The 15,513-nt window shown below is 56.9% G+C and overlaps 6 protein-coding genes across 6 annotated transcripts; 2 read left to right on the top strand and 4 right to left on the bottom strand.

Annotated features, from left to right (window-relative positions):
* Positions 1–198: 198 nt before the first annotated feature.
* LTHEOB_12577 (Ammonium transporter) lies at positions 199–1,750 on the bottom strand (the record flags this gene model as incomplete). The annotated part of the gene is made up of 3 exons (XM_035509459.1): positions 199–944; positions 1,002–1,680; positions 1,730–1,750. The coding sequence occupies 3 exons, from the start codon at positions 1,748–1,750 to the stop codon at positions 199–201; spliced, it is 1,446 nt and encodes a 481-aa protein (XP_035364473.1).
* Positions 1,751–3,344: 1,594 nt separating this feature from the next.
* Positions 3,345–6,234, bottom strand: LTHEOB_12576 (ATP-dependent protease; the record flags this gene model as incomplete). The annotated part of the gene is made up of 2 exons (XM_035509458.1): positions 3,345–5,716; positions 5,772–6,234. The coding sequence occupies 2 exons, from the start codon at positions 6,232–6,234 to the stop codon at positions 3,345–3,347; spliced, it is 2,835 nt and encodes a 944-aa protein (XP_035364472.1).
* A 928-nt stretch (positions 6,235–7,162) lies between these two features.
* LTHEOB_12575 (RNA polymerase I-specific transcription initiation factor RRN6-like protein) lies at positions 7,163–9,721 on the bottom strand (the record flags this gene model as incomplete). Its single annotated transcript, XM_035509457.1, has 4 exons — positions 7,163–7,176; positions 7,235–8,365; positions 8,422–8,802; positions 9,247–9,721. 4 exons carry the CDS (start codon positions 9,719–9,721, stop codon positions 7,163–7,165), a joined length of 2,001 nt encoding a protein of 666 aa, XP_035364471.1.
* A 479-nt stretch (positions 9,722–10,200) lies between these two features.
* On the top strand, positions 10,201–10,997 carry LTHEOB_12574 (Kinetochore protein Spc25; the record flags this gene model as incomplete). The annotated part of the gene is made up of 2 exons (XM_035509456.1): positions 10,201–10,393; positions 10,453–10,997. 2 exons carry the CDS (start codon positions 10,201–10,203, stop codon positions 10,995–10,997), a joined length of 738 nt encoding a protein of 245 aa, XP_035364470.1.
* Positions 10,998–11,163: 166 nt separating this feature from the next.
* On the bottom strand, positions 11,164–13,287 carry LTHEOB_12573 (ATP dependent RNA helicase; the record flags this gene model as incomplete). The annotated part of the gene is made up of 3 exons (XM_035509455.1): positions 11,164–11,295; positions 11,353–13,014; positions 13,072–13,287. The coding sequence occupies 3 exons, from the start codon at positions 13,285–13,287 to the stop codon at positions 11,164–11,166; spliced, it is 2,010 nt and encodes a 669-aa protein (XP_035364469.1).
* A 341-nt stretch (positions 13,288–13,628) lies between these two features.
* LTHEOB_12572 (Cue domain-containing protein) lies at positions 13,629–15,123 on the top strand (the record flags this gene model as incomplete). The annotated part of the gene is made up of 5 exons (XM_035509454.1): positions 13,629–13,667; positions 13,742–14,030; positions 14,078–14,284; positions 14,338–14,631; positions 14,705–15,123. The coding sequence occupies 5 exons, from the start codon at positions 13,629–13,631 to the stop codon at positions 15,121–15,123; spliced, it is 1,248 nt and encodes a 415-aa protein (XP_035364468.1).
* Between the last annotated feature and the right edge of the window lie 390 nt (positions 15,124–15,513).

Raw genomic sequence — 15,513 nt, 5'->3', positions numbered from 1 at the left:
GCTCTCTGAATTACTTAAGGCATCGCCACGAAGAGCGCCGTCAAATGTAAGTACTGCTAGAGGTATTCAATTTCAAGGAAATCTATTAACAAGTGCTTGTCTTTCAGTGAACATGACGCCCCTGAGAGGTCACACATATTTCACTCCAAAGTGGTATCATGATCCCCCAGCTCTCCCAACAATTCCTCTTCCAGTCGGCTAAGCCTCCTTCGCCTCCTTGCCGTCCTCGCTCTGCTTCTGGCTGCTGGAACCACTCACGGCGGCGGGGGCAGGCTGGCCGTGGGCAATCTGGACGTGCTCGAGCAGGGTCCAATCCCCAATCTGCTCGTCGAAGAACTGGTCGATGTCGAGGCCGATCATCTCGGCCTCCTCGCTGACGCGCAGGTGCATGCCGGGGATGAACTTGAGGATGTAGAGCAGGATGCAGGAGACGACGAACGAGTAAGCCGAAATGGCGCAGATCTCGGCGAGCTGGCGGCCGACCTGGACGCCCTCGCCGTCCATGGCGCCGGCGGCCTCTGTGCCGAGGCCGTCGAGCGAGGCGACCCAGGTCTGGGCGAAGATGCCGGTGAGGAAGGAGCCGATCATGCCGCCGATGCCGTGCAGCTTGAAGACGTCCATGCCCTCGTCGATGTGCAGCCAGCGGTCGACGTTCTGCACCGCCGAGCAGGCGGCGCCGGTGAGGAAGCCGATGACGGCGGCGATCCAGAGCGAGACGAAGCCCGCCGCGGGCGTGATGCCGACCAGGCCGGCGATGGCGCCAGAGCACGCGCCCACGACGGAGAACTTGCCTTTGTGCTTGACGTAGTCGACCATCACCCAGCCCAGCACGCCGAAGCATGCGGCGGTGTTGGTGTTGAAGCAGACGTACATGGAGCGCACCGACGCGTTGAGCGCCGACCCGCCGTTGAAGCCAAACCATCCGAACCAGATGAGCACGGTGCCTGGAAAAGAAGAATGTCAGTTGCCGGGAATTGAAGGGACAGTGTAGGAGTACTCACCCAGGAAGACGAGCGTGGTGTTGTGCGGCTTGCCGTGCGAGGCCTCGCCGGCGTGCTTCCTCTTGCCCAGCACGAAGGCGTAGGCCAGGGCGGACCAGCCCGAGGCGATGTGGACGGGGCCGCCGCCGGCGAAGTCGAGCGAGGGCAGGTTGTACAGCCAGCCGTTGGCGTTCCAGGTCCAGCAGGCGATGGGGCAGTAGACGACGGTGGCCCACAGGAACGAGAAGATGAGCGAGGGGACGATGCGGCCGCGCTCGAAGGCGCCGCCGATGACGATCTGCACGGTGCACGCGCAGAAGAGCAGCTGGTACAGGCAGAAGACGATCTCGGGCAGCAGCGCCGACCCGGGCGACGGCGCCACCTGCACGTTCATCAGGCCGAAGTTCTTGAGGTCGCCGATGAAGGGGCCCGCCGTGCGGCTGTACGCCAGCGAGTAGCCCCAGAACATCCACTGGAACGTCGTCACGCCCATGACCATGAACGACTGGAAGAGCAGCGACAGCGACGACTTGCGCCGCGCGAGGCCGCCGTAGAGCAGACCGATGCCCGGGATGATCATGAAGACGAGACAGGCGCAGACCATCAGCCAGACGTAGTGGAACTCCAGGCCCGTGTAGATGGCGTTGACATTGACCAGGGTAGGGTCGCCGCCCTTGGGATCCGACGGGTCATACTCGGGCTGGGCACCTTGTGAGCAGTTGGAGCCATTGAGGTAGAGCAGGACTTACGGTTGGTGGTATCTCCGCCATGGTGTGCAGCAGGGTTGTGGCAGCTGATTTGAATGGCACTTCACTGGACTAGAGCCCCCGGGACTGGTACGGATTCGGAAATCGAGGAGGAAAAGCAGACTAAAAGCACGAGGGAGCGTAAGGATAGATATAAGCGTCCGCGAAAGCAAGTCTGAGTCAAGGGGCCACAGCTTCAGACCGGCAATGGGGGAATTGGACCCCCATATTGACGCCTCTTCTCCGCGTCCAGCTCACAGTCCCACGGCTTCTTCTCGCCTTCAATACGGCTTGGCACTGATAAGAGACAGCCGGCGCACGAGCAACATCCCCGGAATAAGCCAAGCGGACAAGACATAGGCAAGCGATCTTGGCGGGCGGAGAGGATTTGAGGGATTCGAGTGGGTTCTCTTCTGGCTTGTTCCGTTCAAGATAGCGACTGCACCCGCGTTGCCGGGTCCCCTGGCGATGATAGGGCGCACTTTGAGCCTCGAGAACACCCACCATCAGTCAGTGATTTCAGTAACATGACGACGCACGGCTGTTTCGGCAGCACGTTAAGATTAGAGAGGGATCAGCCCGCTCTGATGAGATTGGGTGCGAGGGCAGCGGAAACGTTGGCAGGGGACAGAGCTGCGGGCGCGCCGAGAGGCCGGTTGGTGGATTGCACTTCTCCGGACTTTTAGACCGGTTGCGGCATAGACTGAGCTGTCGGCACATGGGATCGAGCATGGGGAATTATTTGATTCGCGGCGGCTCACGGCTATTGATAGTAGGAACGAGTCGCGGCTGATAAGGGAAGGCAGCTATAGATAGATAACGTTGGGGCCAGCACATGCGGCGTGGAACATCCACCAGCTGGCGCTCTCGGCGAGCGCGGCGGCGAGACGAGAGCGGAAGAGGGATTCTGCATGGGAGACATGGTGGCTGGGCCGTGGTGAAGATGGACGAGACCGGCCGGCCGGAGGGCGTTGAGCTTATCGCACGAACACCATGCTAGGCGGGAGTCGAGCGTCGCCAGCCGAGACGTGGCTGAAGACAAAGGTAGATTGCCTGTGCCTGCAGAATCCGCTCCCCCATGTCATCCCCAGGATCGGGTTCTGATAAGCCCGCGGCCGCTGAGGTAATGTCATGCTCAAAGCGCATCAAACATGGGTGCTGTGTGGCGTTTGAGGCTTACTGCGACCTCCACCATCTATGCCCCATCACTGCATTGGCCATCGGCATTCGGTGTTGGACCGTTTGCATCCCACCTTCACTCAAACTGTTGATGCCTAATATCCGAGTCGAGACCTCGGAAAGACAAGTCCACCACCAACCGGCCACCTGCCTGCTCTGGCGACTTCACGGGAGTGCAATCTCCGGAGTCATCGTGGGACTGAAGATTGCAAATGAGTTTCATAAGTGCATTCCGAAGCTTATCATAAAACGACACATGTACAGTACATACGCAACTGCTCACAGTAGAAATTCAGATCTCCCGTAACAACCTCCACCGCGTCCAGGAGTGAATGACAACAAAACAGCCAAACACCCAAGCAACGCCACCAACGCCTTGCATGAAAGAGAGACGCAACTACAGAAGAACTTGAACGCCTAGTAGTGCCGCAGACCCTTCCTACAGTCTGCTCTCCAGCGCAGCCCACCCCTTCTCGCCGGGCCACCTCGCCTCCGGCCACACGTGCCGCATCGCTTCCCAGATGTGCGAAACGTGCTCGATGCGAAGGCCATTCTTGACTTCGTCAGGCAGATCCTTGGCGTCTTTGCGGTTAGCCTCTGGCAGAAGAACCACCTCGACGCCTGCGCGCAACGCTCCGATCAACTTTTCCTTGATGCCGCCCACCGGCAGCACCCGCCCGCGCAGCGAGACCTCGCCCGTCATTGCCAGTCGCGGAGACACCGGCTTGCCCGAGAAGAGGGAAATAAGAGCAATCGTGTGAGCAAGGCCAGCCGAGGGGCCGTCCTTGGGAATAGCACCCGACGGACAATGGACGTGGATGCTACGCTCCTTCATGATATCCATGTCCGGACTGGCCGAGAGACCGAGCTCGTATGCGTGCGCCTTCACCCACGTGAGCGCCACTTCAACCGACTCTTTGAGCACGTCGCCGAGCTTGCCGGTAAGTTGGACGCGACCAGTGCCAGGCATGTCCGCAATCTCGATGAACAAGATGCTTCCTTGGCCGCCAGTGCTGTAAGCCACAAGGCCGGTTACGACACCAGGCCTAGAATGCCTCTCGGCAAGCTCCTCGCTGAAAGTTTCGACGCCCAAAATCTTCTCCAGGTCCTCCACGTTCACCTCTGGTTGATAGAGCTGCAGGCTGTGGGCATCGATGGCCTCAGCATACTCGACCGCTTTGTACCGGCAAACGCTTCCCAACTCGCGTTCCAAATTCCTGACACCCGATTCTCGGGTGTAGGAAGTGATGATCTTGTCAATAACCTCTTCGGGCAACAGGACCTTGTCTGAGGCAAGCCCGTTGGTCGTTATTTGCTTGGGGAGCAAGTGCCGTGTGGCAATGTGCCTCTTCTCCAGAGTCGTGTAACCAGAGAGCTGAATAGTCTCCATTCTGTCGAGAAGGGGAGGCGGGATTGTGTCGAGAGTGTTTGCTGTTGCGATGAAGAGAATCTTGCTCAAGTCGATAGGGATGTTGATGTAATGGTCGGTGAAGGTGTGGTTCTGCTCCGGGTCCAAGACTTCGAGCATCGCTGCCGATGGGTCGCCATTGTGATTTGACATGCCAATTTTGTCGATCTCGTCAAGCAGGAAGACTGGGTTAGCAACGCCAACCTTCTTCAGCCCCTGCACAATCAGACCAGGCATCGCGGCTACGTAGGTTCTTCTGTGGCCACGGATTTCGGCCTCATCACGCACACCACCGAGGGAGATCCGGTGGAACTTGCGGCCAAGGGCCGTTGCCACAGACTTGGCCAAGCTGGTCTTACCCGTGCCAGGAGGACCAACAAGGAGAAGAATCGGTGACTTGTCGACCATGCGCTTCTTCTCCAACAGACGAAGCTCGGCCTCGCTTGGGTCTTTCGGGGTTGTCTTCACCAAGGAGGTCTCTCTTGCCTCATCTGCAGCTGCCTCCTTCTCCTCGTGTTCCTCCTTCGAGTCCTTTGCGCTGTCCTTGAGAGCCGACTCAGACAACATCTTGATCTGAGCCTCGATGTCGGCGTTAACAGATTGCTTGAGCTTGAGAACAGCAAGGTATTCCAGCAGACGCTTCTTGATCTTTTCCAAGCCATGGTGATCGTCGTCGAGTTGCTTTCTTGCCCTTGCGAGAGTCTGTGCATCCAGCTGATCTTCGGTCAACTTGGACCAAGGAATGTCGGCAAGATTCTCCAGGTAATTCCTGCAGACCTGATATTCGGCCTGAGCGGGGTTCATCTTCTGTAGCCTCTGCATCTCGCGTTGCGCGACCTTTTGTGCCTCAGGGCTCATCTTGGCCTCCTCTAATCTCTTCTTCAGCTCATCCAGCTCGTTGCCTTCCTCCTGGCCGCCGGCTCCAGCATTGCCACCGGGGAAGCCGGGAAACCCGGGGAAGCCGCTCATGCTGCTAAGGTTATTGGGCATCCTTAACCGTGCCTTGTTCCATCTCTCGATCTTTTCCGCGTCGATGCCGGTCGAGGGTTTGGCGGGATTGGCGGTCAGCATCCGGCTGCTTCCTTGGATGGCCTGGATTTGCTTCTGCAAGATCTCGATGACTCGTTGAACACGATCCTTGACAGAAACGGCAGACAGAACGCGCAGTTTCTCCTCGTGGGTGCACTCTATGGCGTTGGCAGCCATGACATCGGCCAGCAGGCCGGCCTCGGAGACGTCCTTCTTTGCAATGAACAGCTCCAGCCGCCGTGCCATCAACGGTGTTATTGTCATGTTCATCCGAGGCAAGATGGATGATAGGCGGACGAGAGCCAGGTACTCGCGTGACAGCTGCTTGAGCTCGGAGAAGAGGTTGAGCATGGTGGAGTCGGTGGGATTGACGACTGCAAACCGGACATTGTCAGCACTGCACTCTGCAAGCGTCACGCGTGGACTTACATTCATCCTCCAGATGAACCAATTCGGCCTCAAAGTAGGGTCGCTCCTGAATGACATTCTGGACCTTGAAACGGCTGATGCCCTCGACCAGCAGGCTCAGCTCTCCCTGGCCGCGGCCCTGCACACCCGACACCTTGGCCACAGTGCCGAAGGAGAACAGGTCGTCTTTTGTGGCGTGAACGGGGTCTTTGGCGTCGGGCTTCGCGGCCTTCTTCTTGGCAGCGGCATCGGCGTCGATGAGGCGCTGGCCGTCGCGCGAAAGAAGGGGCGAGTTCAGCGGCACGCAGCCTATCGTGACGGGGGCATCGGTCTTGGGGCTTGCGGCGCGGCTGTAGATGTGTGCGAGAAGAGAGGCGACATCGGCGCGGTTCACAATGGGAAGATTGAGGGTCACGCCGGGGAACAGGGCGGACGGCGCGGCCAGCGGAACAATGGGCAGGACTTTCGACTTGGGGGTCGCCATCAATGAAGCGTGTGTTGCGGTTCGGAGGAGCGTTGAGGCACAGCGGCGAGAGCGGAGGTGGGGGAATATACTGGAAGCTCGCGAGCTCAGCTATCGTCCGGACCCTGAAGAGGCCGAGGTAATCACAGCGAGCCGCTTTACTTCCCACGTCACCACTTCACGTGTTCCACCCCGGCGCGCCCCTTTCCATACCGCCTCCGCAGTGCTGATCTAGAAGGCTCCACGTCATCCGATGTCGCGCTGCGGCGACTTGTTGGACTCTTCAGACGCGCTAAGCCGCGAACGCTCCGCCTCCACACTGCCGCCCCACTCCCGATAACACGCAGATCACACGCTGACGTGCTTTGGTGCTCAAATTGCTACTACATGGATATTCGATACTCTACCTGTCCCCACATCACACTCCCGAAACGCCTTGCTCCGCCCATGGTGATACAAATACATAACTAGCAAATGACAAATGAGAACAAATTCCAAAAATGTTGCCGTCAAAACCCTTCGGTCCGCCTCCTCTTCTTCTTTGGCCGCCCTCCGTGGGTCCCTCTCTCCACCTGCGTCGATGGTGCCGGTTGAGAAGACTGCCCCATATGGCTCGGCGGCCCGCGAACAGGTGAGCTTATCGGTGCTCTAGGCGGTTGCGACACTACCGTCAATCGCGGTGTCTGCGACACAGACTGCTGTGACTGTTGGAACAGCTCTGTCTCTCGCCGTTGCTTCCGCGCCCGTCTCTCTTCTTGCTTGAGTAATTTCTCGCGCTTTTTGGCAGAGAGAGTGGGATCATTCAGAGCACTCCTGCGCCTTCCTCTTCTCGTGAAGTAGTCGTTTTCGTCACGACCTGCCGGATACGCCTCACCAATCCTCCACTGGGCAAGCACCTGCTTCCCGACTGCTGGCAGGTCTGGTATTTGCTTGCTGCCATGGCCCGACGTCACTCCAAATCTACTGAGGCGTTTTGGGATGGATAGATCGGTCAAAGACGGCATGCTCGAAATCAAGGTACCTTCGGAGGCAAGCGAGGGCGTAGCCTCTGGAGTCGGCAGTGCATAGTTCGAACTTTGACTATAGTCCGGCTCGGAGCTCAGGTACCCTGCTGAATAGCTGTCCTCATCCATGAGTTGAGATGCTTCAACTGAGTCTCGCTCCATCTCCGGCTGCTGCACCTCTAGCTTGACACTTGCGAGGCAAGCAAGCACTGACACACGCCTGGCAAGCCTTTCTCGCTCAAGGCGATCTCTTGCTGCCGTATTCGGTGGCATGGTCGACACATGCTTCTGGATGAATTTCTCATACGTCAGCGAGATGGACGGAATGCCATCCTCAAATTCGACGATGGAGGCTCCACCTAAGGGTTTGATGGCCAATGATGGCTCACCATCATCCTGCCCGGAGACAGATCTCGCCAACTCCGAAAAAGATGCAGACGTCTCGTCAACGTCAGCGACATTCAGATCTGAGATCTCCCTGCCAGCAACACGGTACAGTATGTTTGGGCGACATTCCGTGGGATCCATCGAGCCGATGTTCGTGAAGAGCTCGGCCATCATCGCAGAAGAGTCCTCCCGCGTAAGATCATCGATCTTGCTCATGTCGTCAAGCAAATCGTTGAGCTGAGACAACTTTTTCAACCTCCACATCTGGACCTCGTCCACTGAAACCATTGTAGTCTTTCTTCTTCGCAACTCGTAGTTCTTTGATTCATTCTCCAAATCTTCAACGTCATCCGCCTCAGAGGATGAGTCGTCCAAGAAGCGAGACGAACTTTGAGGTCCGGTTTTTCTTGTCCAAGAAGGACTCTCGATTTCCAGGGCAGCTCGTTGCTGCTTTAATGGACCCGATGCCTCATCCGAAACGACTACAAGCATTCGACTTGTCTCCAGAGTTTTTGACAGGAGATGAAAGTTGAAGAATCGGAGCCCACTGTCGCGGTAGTCGCTCCCAGGCCCAGAGGCAATGCCCAGAGGATGACTACCGAATTCGAGAGACTCCATGTGCATTCCACGCAGTGCAGGATGCGAGTGCAGGAATGTTGCGGGATCCGAAGCAGAGACGAGCAAGTCTATATCCTCATGTCGGCGGTACCTGAATACAATGCTGTAAAATAAAGCATGAGATTGTAGAAATACAACGGTGTCTGCAAAATTGAGTGAGCGTGTGTGTAGCAGCTGTCTGATGAGCATTTTTACATACCTTCTTCATCTACAAATGCATGAATCTGCGTTGTCGTATCTTCTTCGTGGACAAAATGTCTCCAGGAGAGTAGAACATCTGCATCCACCCAACCATCACCCTCGTCTGACTCCGTAGGTACCGGCACCTTCACGACCAAAAGGTGCGTGGAGGTCAAGACAAGGATGCGACCTGAGTCGGAAGGATCTCTCCTCACATCCAAGATCCAAGAGGAGGTGCGAGCAAGTCTGAGGCTCGACGGTGACAAGTAAACTAATCGGCCCTGGAAATCTGCAACCTGAACAATTCGCCTGTTGCAAACCAACACGGTGGTTACGTCGTTGGCCCACAGAATGCGGCCCCAGCCATCGTAGTTACCAGGAAGCGTACCCTCTTGAATGTCTGATCTGGTTACAGGCGGTTCGAGACGGCCTTCCGTAGCCTGGACTGAACGATAATGACGCTTTTTCCCACGCCTGCCCTCTATATTGTATACAGCCCAGTGCCCTTCCTGATCCAGCGTTCCGAACTGCCGCTGGTACCAAGGATTGAAAGTAACGTCTGCGTAGCCTGGTTCGAGTGGACCAGAGCTGAGGCATAGCAGAGGGCTTGCTTCCAATCTGGAGGCAGGCAAGGGAAGAGAAGACATAGGGCCGGTTGCGGGAGCTACTGGCTGACGATGATACAATGGCCGAAAAATATGGATGGACCGGGCGGAACGAACGGCCAAAAAAGTGCTGCGATCACCATCTTGGACTGCACTGGTGATCTGTAAGATAGGCGTGCCAGTTCCGGGCCACCAGCCAACGTCTCCATGGCGAAGAGTGGGGACTTTCAACCAGGTACTCTTGTCTTGAGACCAACCATGGCGCTCAACTTGTCGCCGCACTAGACGAAGAGATTCGCCAGCAACACCTCCAGGCGAGGCTACGAAACCGATGGTCCCCTTCCCGCGCTTGTTGTCCACATCGGCAGCTCTTCCACAAGCCAGCAGGTCTCCAGTCAGAGGATCAAATGTAGTGGCAACGGCTTCGATCGCATTCGAGACCTGGGCAAGGCGGCCAAGAAGGGGGGCAGCGACCTGAAACTCGGGGAATAGAGCAAGAAGATGACTCTGCTGGTCGTCCAGCTCAGCGGCCGAGCTCACGCGGCATGTGGTCGTGGAAATAGTGGCGGGGACCTCGATCTGGCGGTGGCCCACGGGGTGGAAGACGCGTCGCACACCAGGAGATCGCTTGAAAACCCAGGTCCTGTTCTCGACGTCGTACACAGGTTGACCAAAGTGACCATAGTGTAGGTCATCGACACCCGGGTCAGTCATTCGGCTTCGGTGGGGGTTCAACGGCGGAGAAGATCATGTCGTCGCAGGCGATGGCGGCGTTTCCGGCGCATTTGATGGGCGTTAATTGCGATCAGTGCTCCGGGGTCATGCTGCAGGCGCGCAGACGCAGCGACGAGGATTGAGAAGCTGGAGCGGCTGCAGGAAAAGAGTCGAAGCAAGCGAGTGATCGCATTCCCGCCGCTAAGGTGACGGGAAATTTTCAGCCCTAAGGCCGCCGGCCGCCCGTCGCCCCGCCAACGTCGTCCGTGCGCGCTGCTGCTGTTCAACACCACGCCGACTAGCGTTTCTTGCGCCCCGCGATTGAATCCCAGCATACACAACCGTTCGCACCTTACTGCGATACCAGCACACGCTTCTCGAACATAGCAACAACCGATTCGATCACTGGCCGACCCTCACCTGGCTGCACCGACAACATGGCTACCGCGGTCTTTGAGCCCTCGCTCTCCACCAGCGCAATGCGCGCCCCTCTCTCGTCTGCCGATGCGCCCTCGATGGCCGACTCCCTTCCGAATGTGCAGTTTGGCTTCGACGACCTGCGTCAGCGAATGGATGCTTTCAAGACACGCTTCGATGAATACATTGTCCAGGGCAGAAAGCGGATGAGGGAGGAGAAGAATCAGTTTTACCTCAACATTGCCGAGATGCAGGGTAGGTCTGCCCTTTGCCAGCTGATATGCAGGAGGCAGTGCTGACACATTTCTTGATAGAGGACCAACGCCACAAGCAGAGAGAAATCGAGATCCTACAGCTCAAGTCGACGACGCATCAGCAGACGCTCGCAAAAGAGGCCCAAGAAACAGCCGAAATGCACAACGCGATCGCCGCTCTCAATTCGCGCAGGGATGAGCAGATTGCCCGTCGCGACGCCCTGAAGGCCCAGATTGCAGAGGTCCAGGGCCAGATCGCCGCCAAGCGCGAAGCTCAAAGAGACCACGCTCGCTACCTCGATTCCCAAGCCCGATTTAATCAGCCAGAGCTTGCCTTCTGGCGGGACTACCTTTGCCTGGAGATGGAGGGTGCCGGTGTGAGCGACCGTTTGAAGTTCACCTTTACACACATCAATGAGCGCGATTGGGAGAAGGAGGGTATCTTCGAACTGGACACAACCTATCGCGAGTACACGGTCTCTTACATGAAGCCCCGTCTTGACCAAGAGGAGGTGAACGAAGCACTGGAGAGGCTGAACCAATCGAGACAACTCGGCGGATTCTTCAGGCGTATGAGGGAGCTGTTCATCGAGGCCTCAAAATGAGGCGATATCACGTAGTCGAGGTTTGCGGGTGTTTTGGTGTACTGGCTTTGGGATACCACTGATCTTGTCATGGCTGGTTTTTCTCTTTCCCTTTTCTTGCTCTTGAATTTTGAGCTATCCTATGAGGAGCTACTTTTGGAAATCCTTGGTAGATATTGTGCTCCTGTTACTTGGTGCTGTAATACTGCGGAGCGTATTCCAACAACCAACCCTTCTCAATTTTCGTGACGTCCCTAATGAACGTCTTGTTCGCGGTCTCCATGATTTCGTGGAATATAACCCAATCGGCTTTGCGATTCTAATGCAACGTGAGATAGTGAATCAACTGAGACATGGGGCGATGCCTTAGACTTACAAACATGAGAGAAGTGGGATGGGCATGCAGGGTCATGCCTCCATCAATCGTCCTGAAGGTCCCATCCGGCTGCATCCTGGCCGCGTGGGCGAAGAATCCAGTGGTTAAGCACCTTCGAATTTGTTCTGCCTTGTCAGGCCCTCCGACGCGAAGGACTGCAGATGACGCCAAGCTTTCCTCGACATTGATCCCAAGCCGCTCAAGGTACCTTCGAAGCTGATTGCGGATGCTAAGTGCCCGCGCCATTGACTTAAAGTTCAAATAATTATCGCGGCACCACTTTGCATCCTTTTTCCCCTTTGTAACAAAAGCGTGGTATACATTGAGAAGGGTCAGATGGTCACCTTCTTCGACGGCAAACTTCCTCCGTGCGCTATCTTGGGCCTTTTTCTGTCCCTCATGGGAAAACCAAACGTTTCCCTGCAAACTCGTCATCGCGGCTATTGATAGCATCTCGCTCAGACAGCCAAATCCCTGAGCTGAGAGAAGGGCTTTAGCCATCATTGGCTCAACTGCTAGTTCCGCCATCCGCGTGCCGAGCGGTTTAGTCAACTTAGCGTAATCGTCCAAAGCGCCCAAGGAATACAGAAGCTCCAACGCTCTAATGATGAGTTCGGCGGGAGGAGGGGTCAGATAGTCAAATCGCGCAATGTTGTCGATTCCAAGGGCCTTCAGCTGCAGGATGATGGGGGCCAAGTTCGAGCGTTGTATTTCCGGCACGGTAGCCTCTGGAAGACTTGCAAACGCTTGTTCCGTGTACAAGCGGTAGCACTTTCCTGGTTTTGTGCGGCCCGCGCGACCTGCGCGCTGGGTCGCAGACGCTTTCGAGACGGGGGTTGCCGTAAGAGTCTCAATGCCAGTGTTGGGATTATACGCCCGTAGCTTCACGTAGCCGCAATCAATAACGTAAACGATTCCTTCGATCGTTACCGAGGCTTCGGCGATGTTTGTTGCCACGATGACCTTGCGGGTATTCTCGGGAGTCGGCTCGAAGACGTACATTTGTTGGTCGGTCGGTAGCCCTGCGTAGAGGGGTAGTGCTTGGATCGAAGGGGCCTTTGGGTTGAGATTCATAGCACGGTCGGCTATCATTTCGAGCGCAGTGTCTATCTCTTCTCGTCCAGTCAAGAAGATCAAGATATCGCCCTCGGGCTCCTGGGTATGAATGTCGAATACAGTTTTGACCGTCCGTTCGACATAGTCCTCGGCAGGCTGCTCCAGATAATGGATGTCCACTGGATACATGCGCCCTTCTAGGCTGATGATCCGCCCAATGCTACCTCCAAGCACACCGGGGTTTTCGCCATCGTCGGGGGATTCGCCAGCAAAGAATTTCAAGAAATCTTCTGCTTGGAGTGTTGCACTGCTGACAATGATGCGTAGCTCTGGACGTTTCTTCCGAATCTTTTTCAAGAGTCCAAGAAGCAGGTCGGAACTCAGGGAGCGCTCGTGAGCCTCGTCAACCATGATCACCGAGTAGCGGGACAGCAGAGGATCAACAAGCGCCTCTCTGAGAAGCATACCGTCGGTGAGAAACTTGATGCGCGTGGCGGCCGAGGTGACATCCTCGAATCTTATCGAGTAACCCACGTCCTGGCCAAGATTACAGCCCATCTCCTCAGCGACTCGTGCGGCAACGGAGGTGGCAGCGACCCTCCGAGGCTGTGTGAAATGTCAGGGAAGCAAAAGACTGGATCCAATTGGAGCTAACTGACCCACCTGCGTGACAGCCATGAGTTTTCCTTCGGCACACCATCCTGCTTGGTCCAAGAACTGCGGTATCTGGGTCGTCTTTCCGCTACCGGTGTGCCCGACGACGATGGTGACCGGAAATGTCTCAACGAGATAAAGAAGAGCTTCGCGGTGGCGCGCAATGGGGAGCAAAGCAGCCGGTTTGTACAGCGAGGGCACGAAATCAGCGTCCTGGTCGGCCATGGGGAAGAGGTTGAGCAGTCGAGCTCCGTGCGCCTGAGGGGCGGGCCGGCGGATCTTCTAGGCCAGAGGGTAAGCGATCCGATTTGGGCGTGTTCTGGACGTTGTGCATCACTGGGAAATCACGGGCCGGGCTGCCGAGGAACAGCCGCAAGGAAGTCGGTTGCGACAGGGGCTGCGTCATTGCGCGGCGCCGGACGAGTTGGGCCCGAGCGGGTAACCATTCATTCCACCTTCCTCCAGGCTCCAGACCATCGCTTCCCACCCACACACTACCGCCGTCTCGCGCACCCATACCTCGAATCCCGCTACGAGCGACACCGCTCACCCTACCGCTCACCACCATGTCCGAGAACTCGCCTGCCGACAAGAGGCCCCGCCCAGTATGTCCACACGAACCCCGCGCGAAATTGATCAATATATAGCAAAGAGATCGGCCCGAGGCTGATCTGTGTAGGAGAGCATCACCACAAAGCCAGACATTGACTTCGCTTCTGACGATGAGGCCCCGACCCCGGCGACTGCTGGTCCTCCCACTATTTCCCCCCAGCCAAAGAAGGTGAGCTTCCAGGAGCCCGCCAACGACGACGAGACTCCTCCGCCGAAGCCACCGCGACCCATGAGCCCCATGGCCCAGGCAGAGGCCACCCTCATCGAGGCCTTTCCAGACACCGATCCCAAGGTCGTCAAGGCCGTGTTGGTCGCCAGTGGCGGGAAGGTAGAGCCGGCCTTCAACGCCCTGTTGAGTACGCATATTGTTCGCATTGAGGGGGTTCAAGCTGACGGGCTTCAGGCATGACCGACCCCAACTTCAAGGAAGAGGAGGTACCCCCACCGCAGCCACCACGCCCCAACCAGCCGCGCAGCCAGCTTGAGCAAGATGAGCTGTACGCGCGCCAGCTGGCCGCTCACTTTTCGAGCTCTGGTAGCAGGGACCACCCGCAGCAGCAACACCGTCGCATGCAGTCGGAAGATGAGCGCGAGCATAGCTTCTTTGACGGTGAGCAATGCGCCGTCCGCCACGCGCACCTGGCATCATACTGACGGCGCCAGACGACTTGCCGGTCATCCAAGAGAACATCAAGAAGGGCTTCCTCGAGACCCAGACCAAGGTCAACCGATGGATAACCGACTTCAAGAAGAAGCTGGATGGTGAGGAGGAAGACGAGGCCCAGCCGGGCTCTAGCCAGGTCCCCCGCCAGAATTTCGGCCCCTCGCAGTCAGACCAGCTGTACGGCATCCGCAGGAGCGCCGAAGGCCGGCACAGCGCAGACCGCGAGCGCTACGACGCAGATCCCCGTGTTCTCGGTGACGACTTCTCAACGCTCGAATTGCGCGATAATGAAGGTACGTGACACATGCAACCACAATCCGGGCTTTACTTGTGAACAATTGAGACCTAACCGACATTCTCCGATAGCAGCCCAGAGGCGTTCTAACCGCCCGTCGGCGAACCCTGACCTGTTCAAATCCACTCCAAAGCCGCCGCAGTCCGGTCCCGTTGACGAAGTCGATGCGCTGTATCGCAACCCTACCCCTCCTCGCCAGCCGTCGCCCGGTGCGAACAAGACCAAGAAGTGGCAGCCCTTGACATCAGTGGCGCCTAATCCCGAGGCGGACGATCACGATCCATTCAGCTTGGGTGACAGCGACGACGAACAAGAGGCGAAGACAAAGGATATCAAGGCTGAGGATACCGAAAGGTTGAAGAAGGCTGCTGCTGCGTCCGAAGCCAAGGATACGAATGATTCGGGCTCGTCTCCTAGACCAGCCGAGAGGAGCGGTAGCGTAGGACAAAAGGATAAAGTTGCCGAGGAGCTGTTGACCGAGAAGAAATAGGCGTCCTATTGAAGGGCCTCGGGTGAGGCATGGGATGGTTGCGGTATTCCGGGGGTATGGCAGGATATTATGGTGAGGCTTTTTATTAGGTTTCTATGGCAATACCATCGCTGGGACCGGTTTGGGACATGACTGATTGCTTACCTGCTGTGAATCATTTTTGTATACAAACGCTACTGATGCGTAGACTGAAGCACGGTTGAATCTTGATCAACTGCGGAGCTGCAAGTTCCTCGGGTTGTGTTGATACCAGAGTCAGCCACTTCTTGAGCTCGCCGTCACTTGCCTTGCGGCTTCAGTTTTCCCCACAATAGCTGGGATTGAGCTCTGAGGCTACGGATGTACTTTCCTTTGATGAATTAGCGCGATTCCCGATCCAGTATCGATGAC

This window comes from Lasiodiplodia theobromae (assembly GCF_012971845.1).
Source record: "Lasiodiplodia theobromae strain AM2As chromosome Unknown scaffold_67, whole genome shotgun sequence".
In the NCBI taxonomy this organism is placed as follows: Eukaryota; Fungi; Ascomycota; class Dothideomycetes; order Botryosphaeriales; family Botryosphaeriaceae; genus Lasiodiplodia; species Lasiodiplodia theobromae.
The sequence above is the reverse complement of the archived record's forward strand: the minus strand, read 5'-3'. Positions and strand labels throughout refer to the sequence as shown.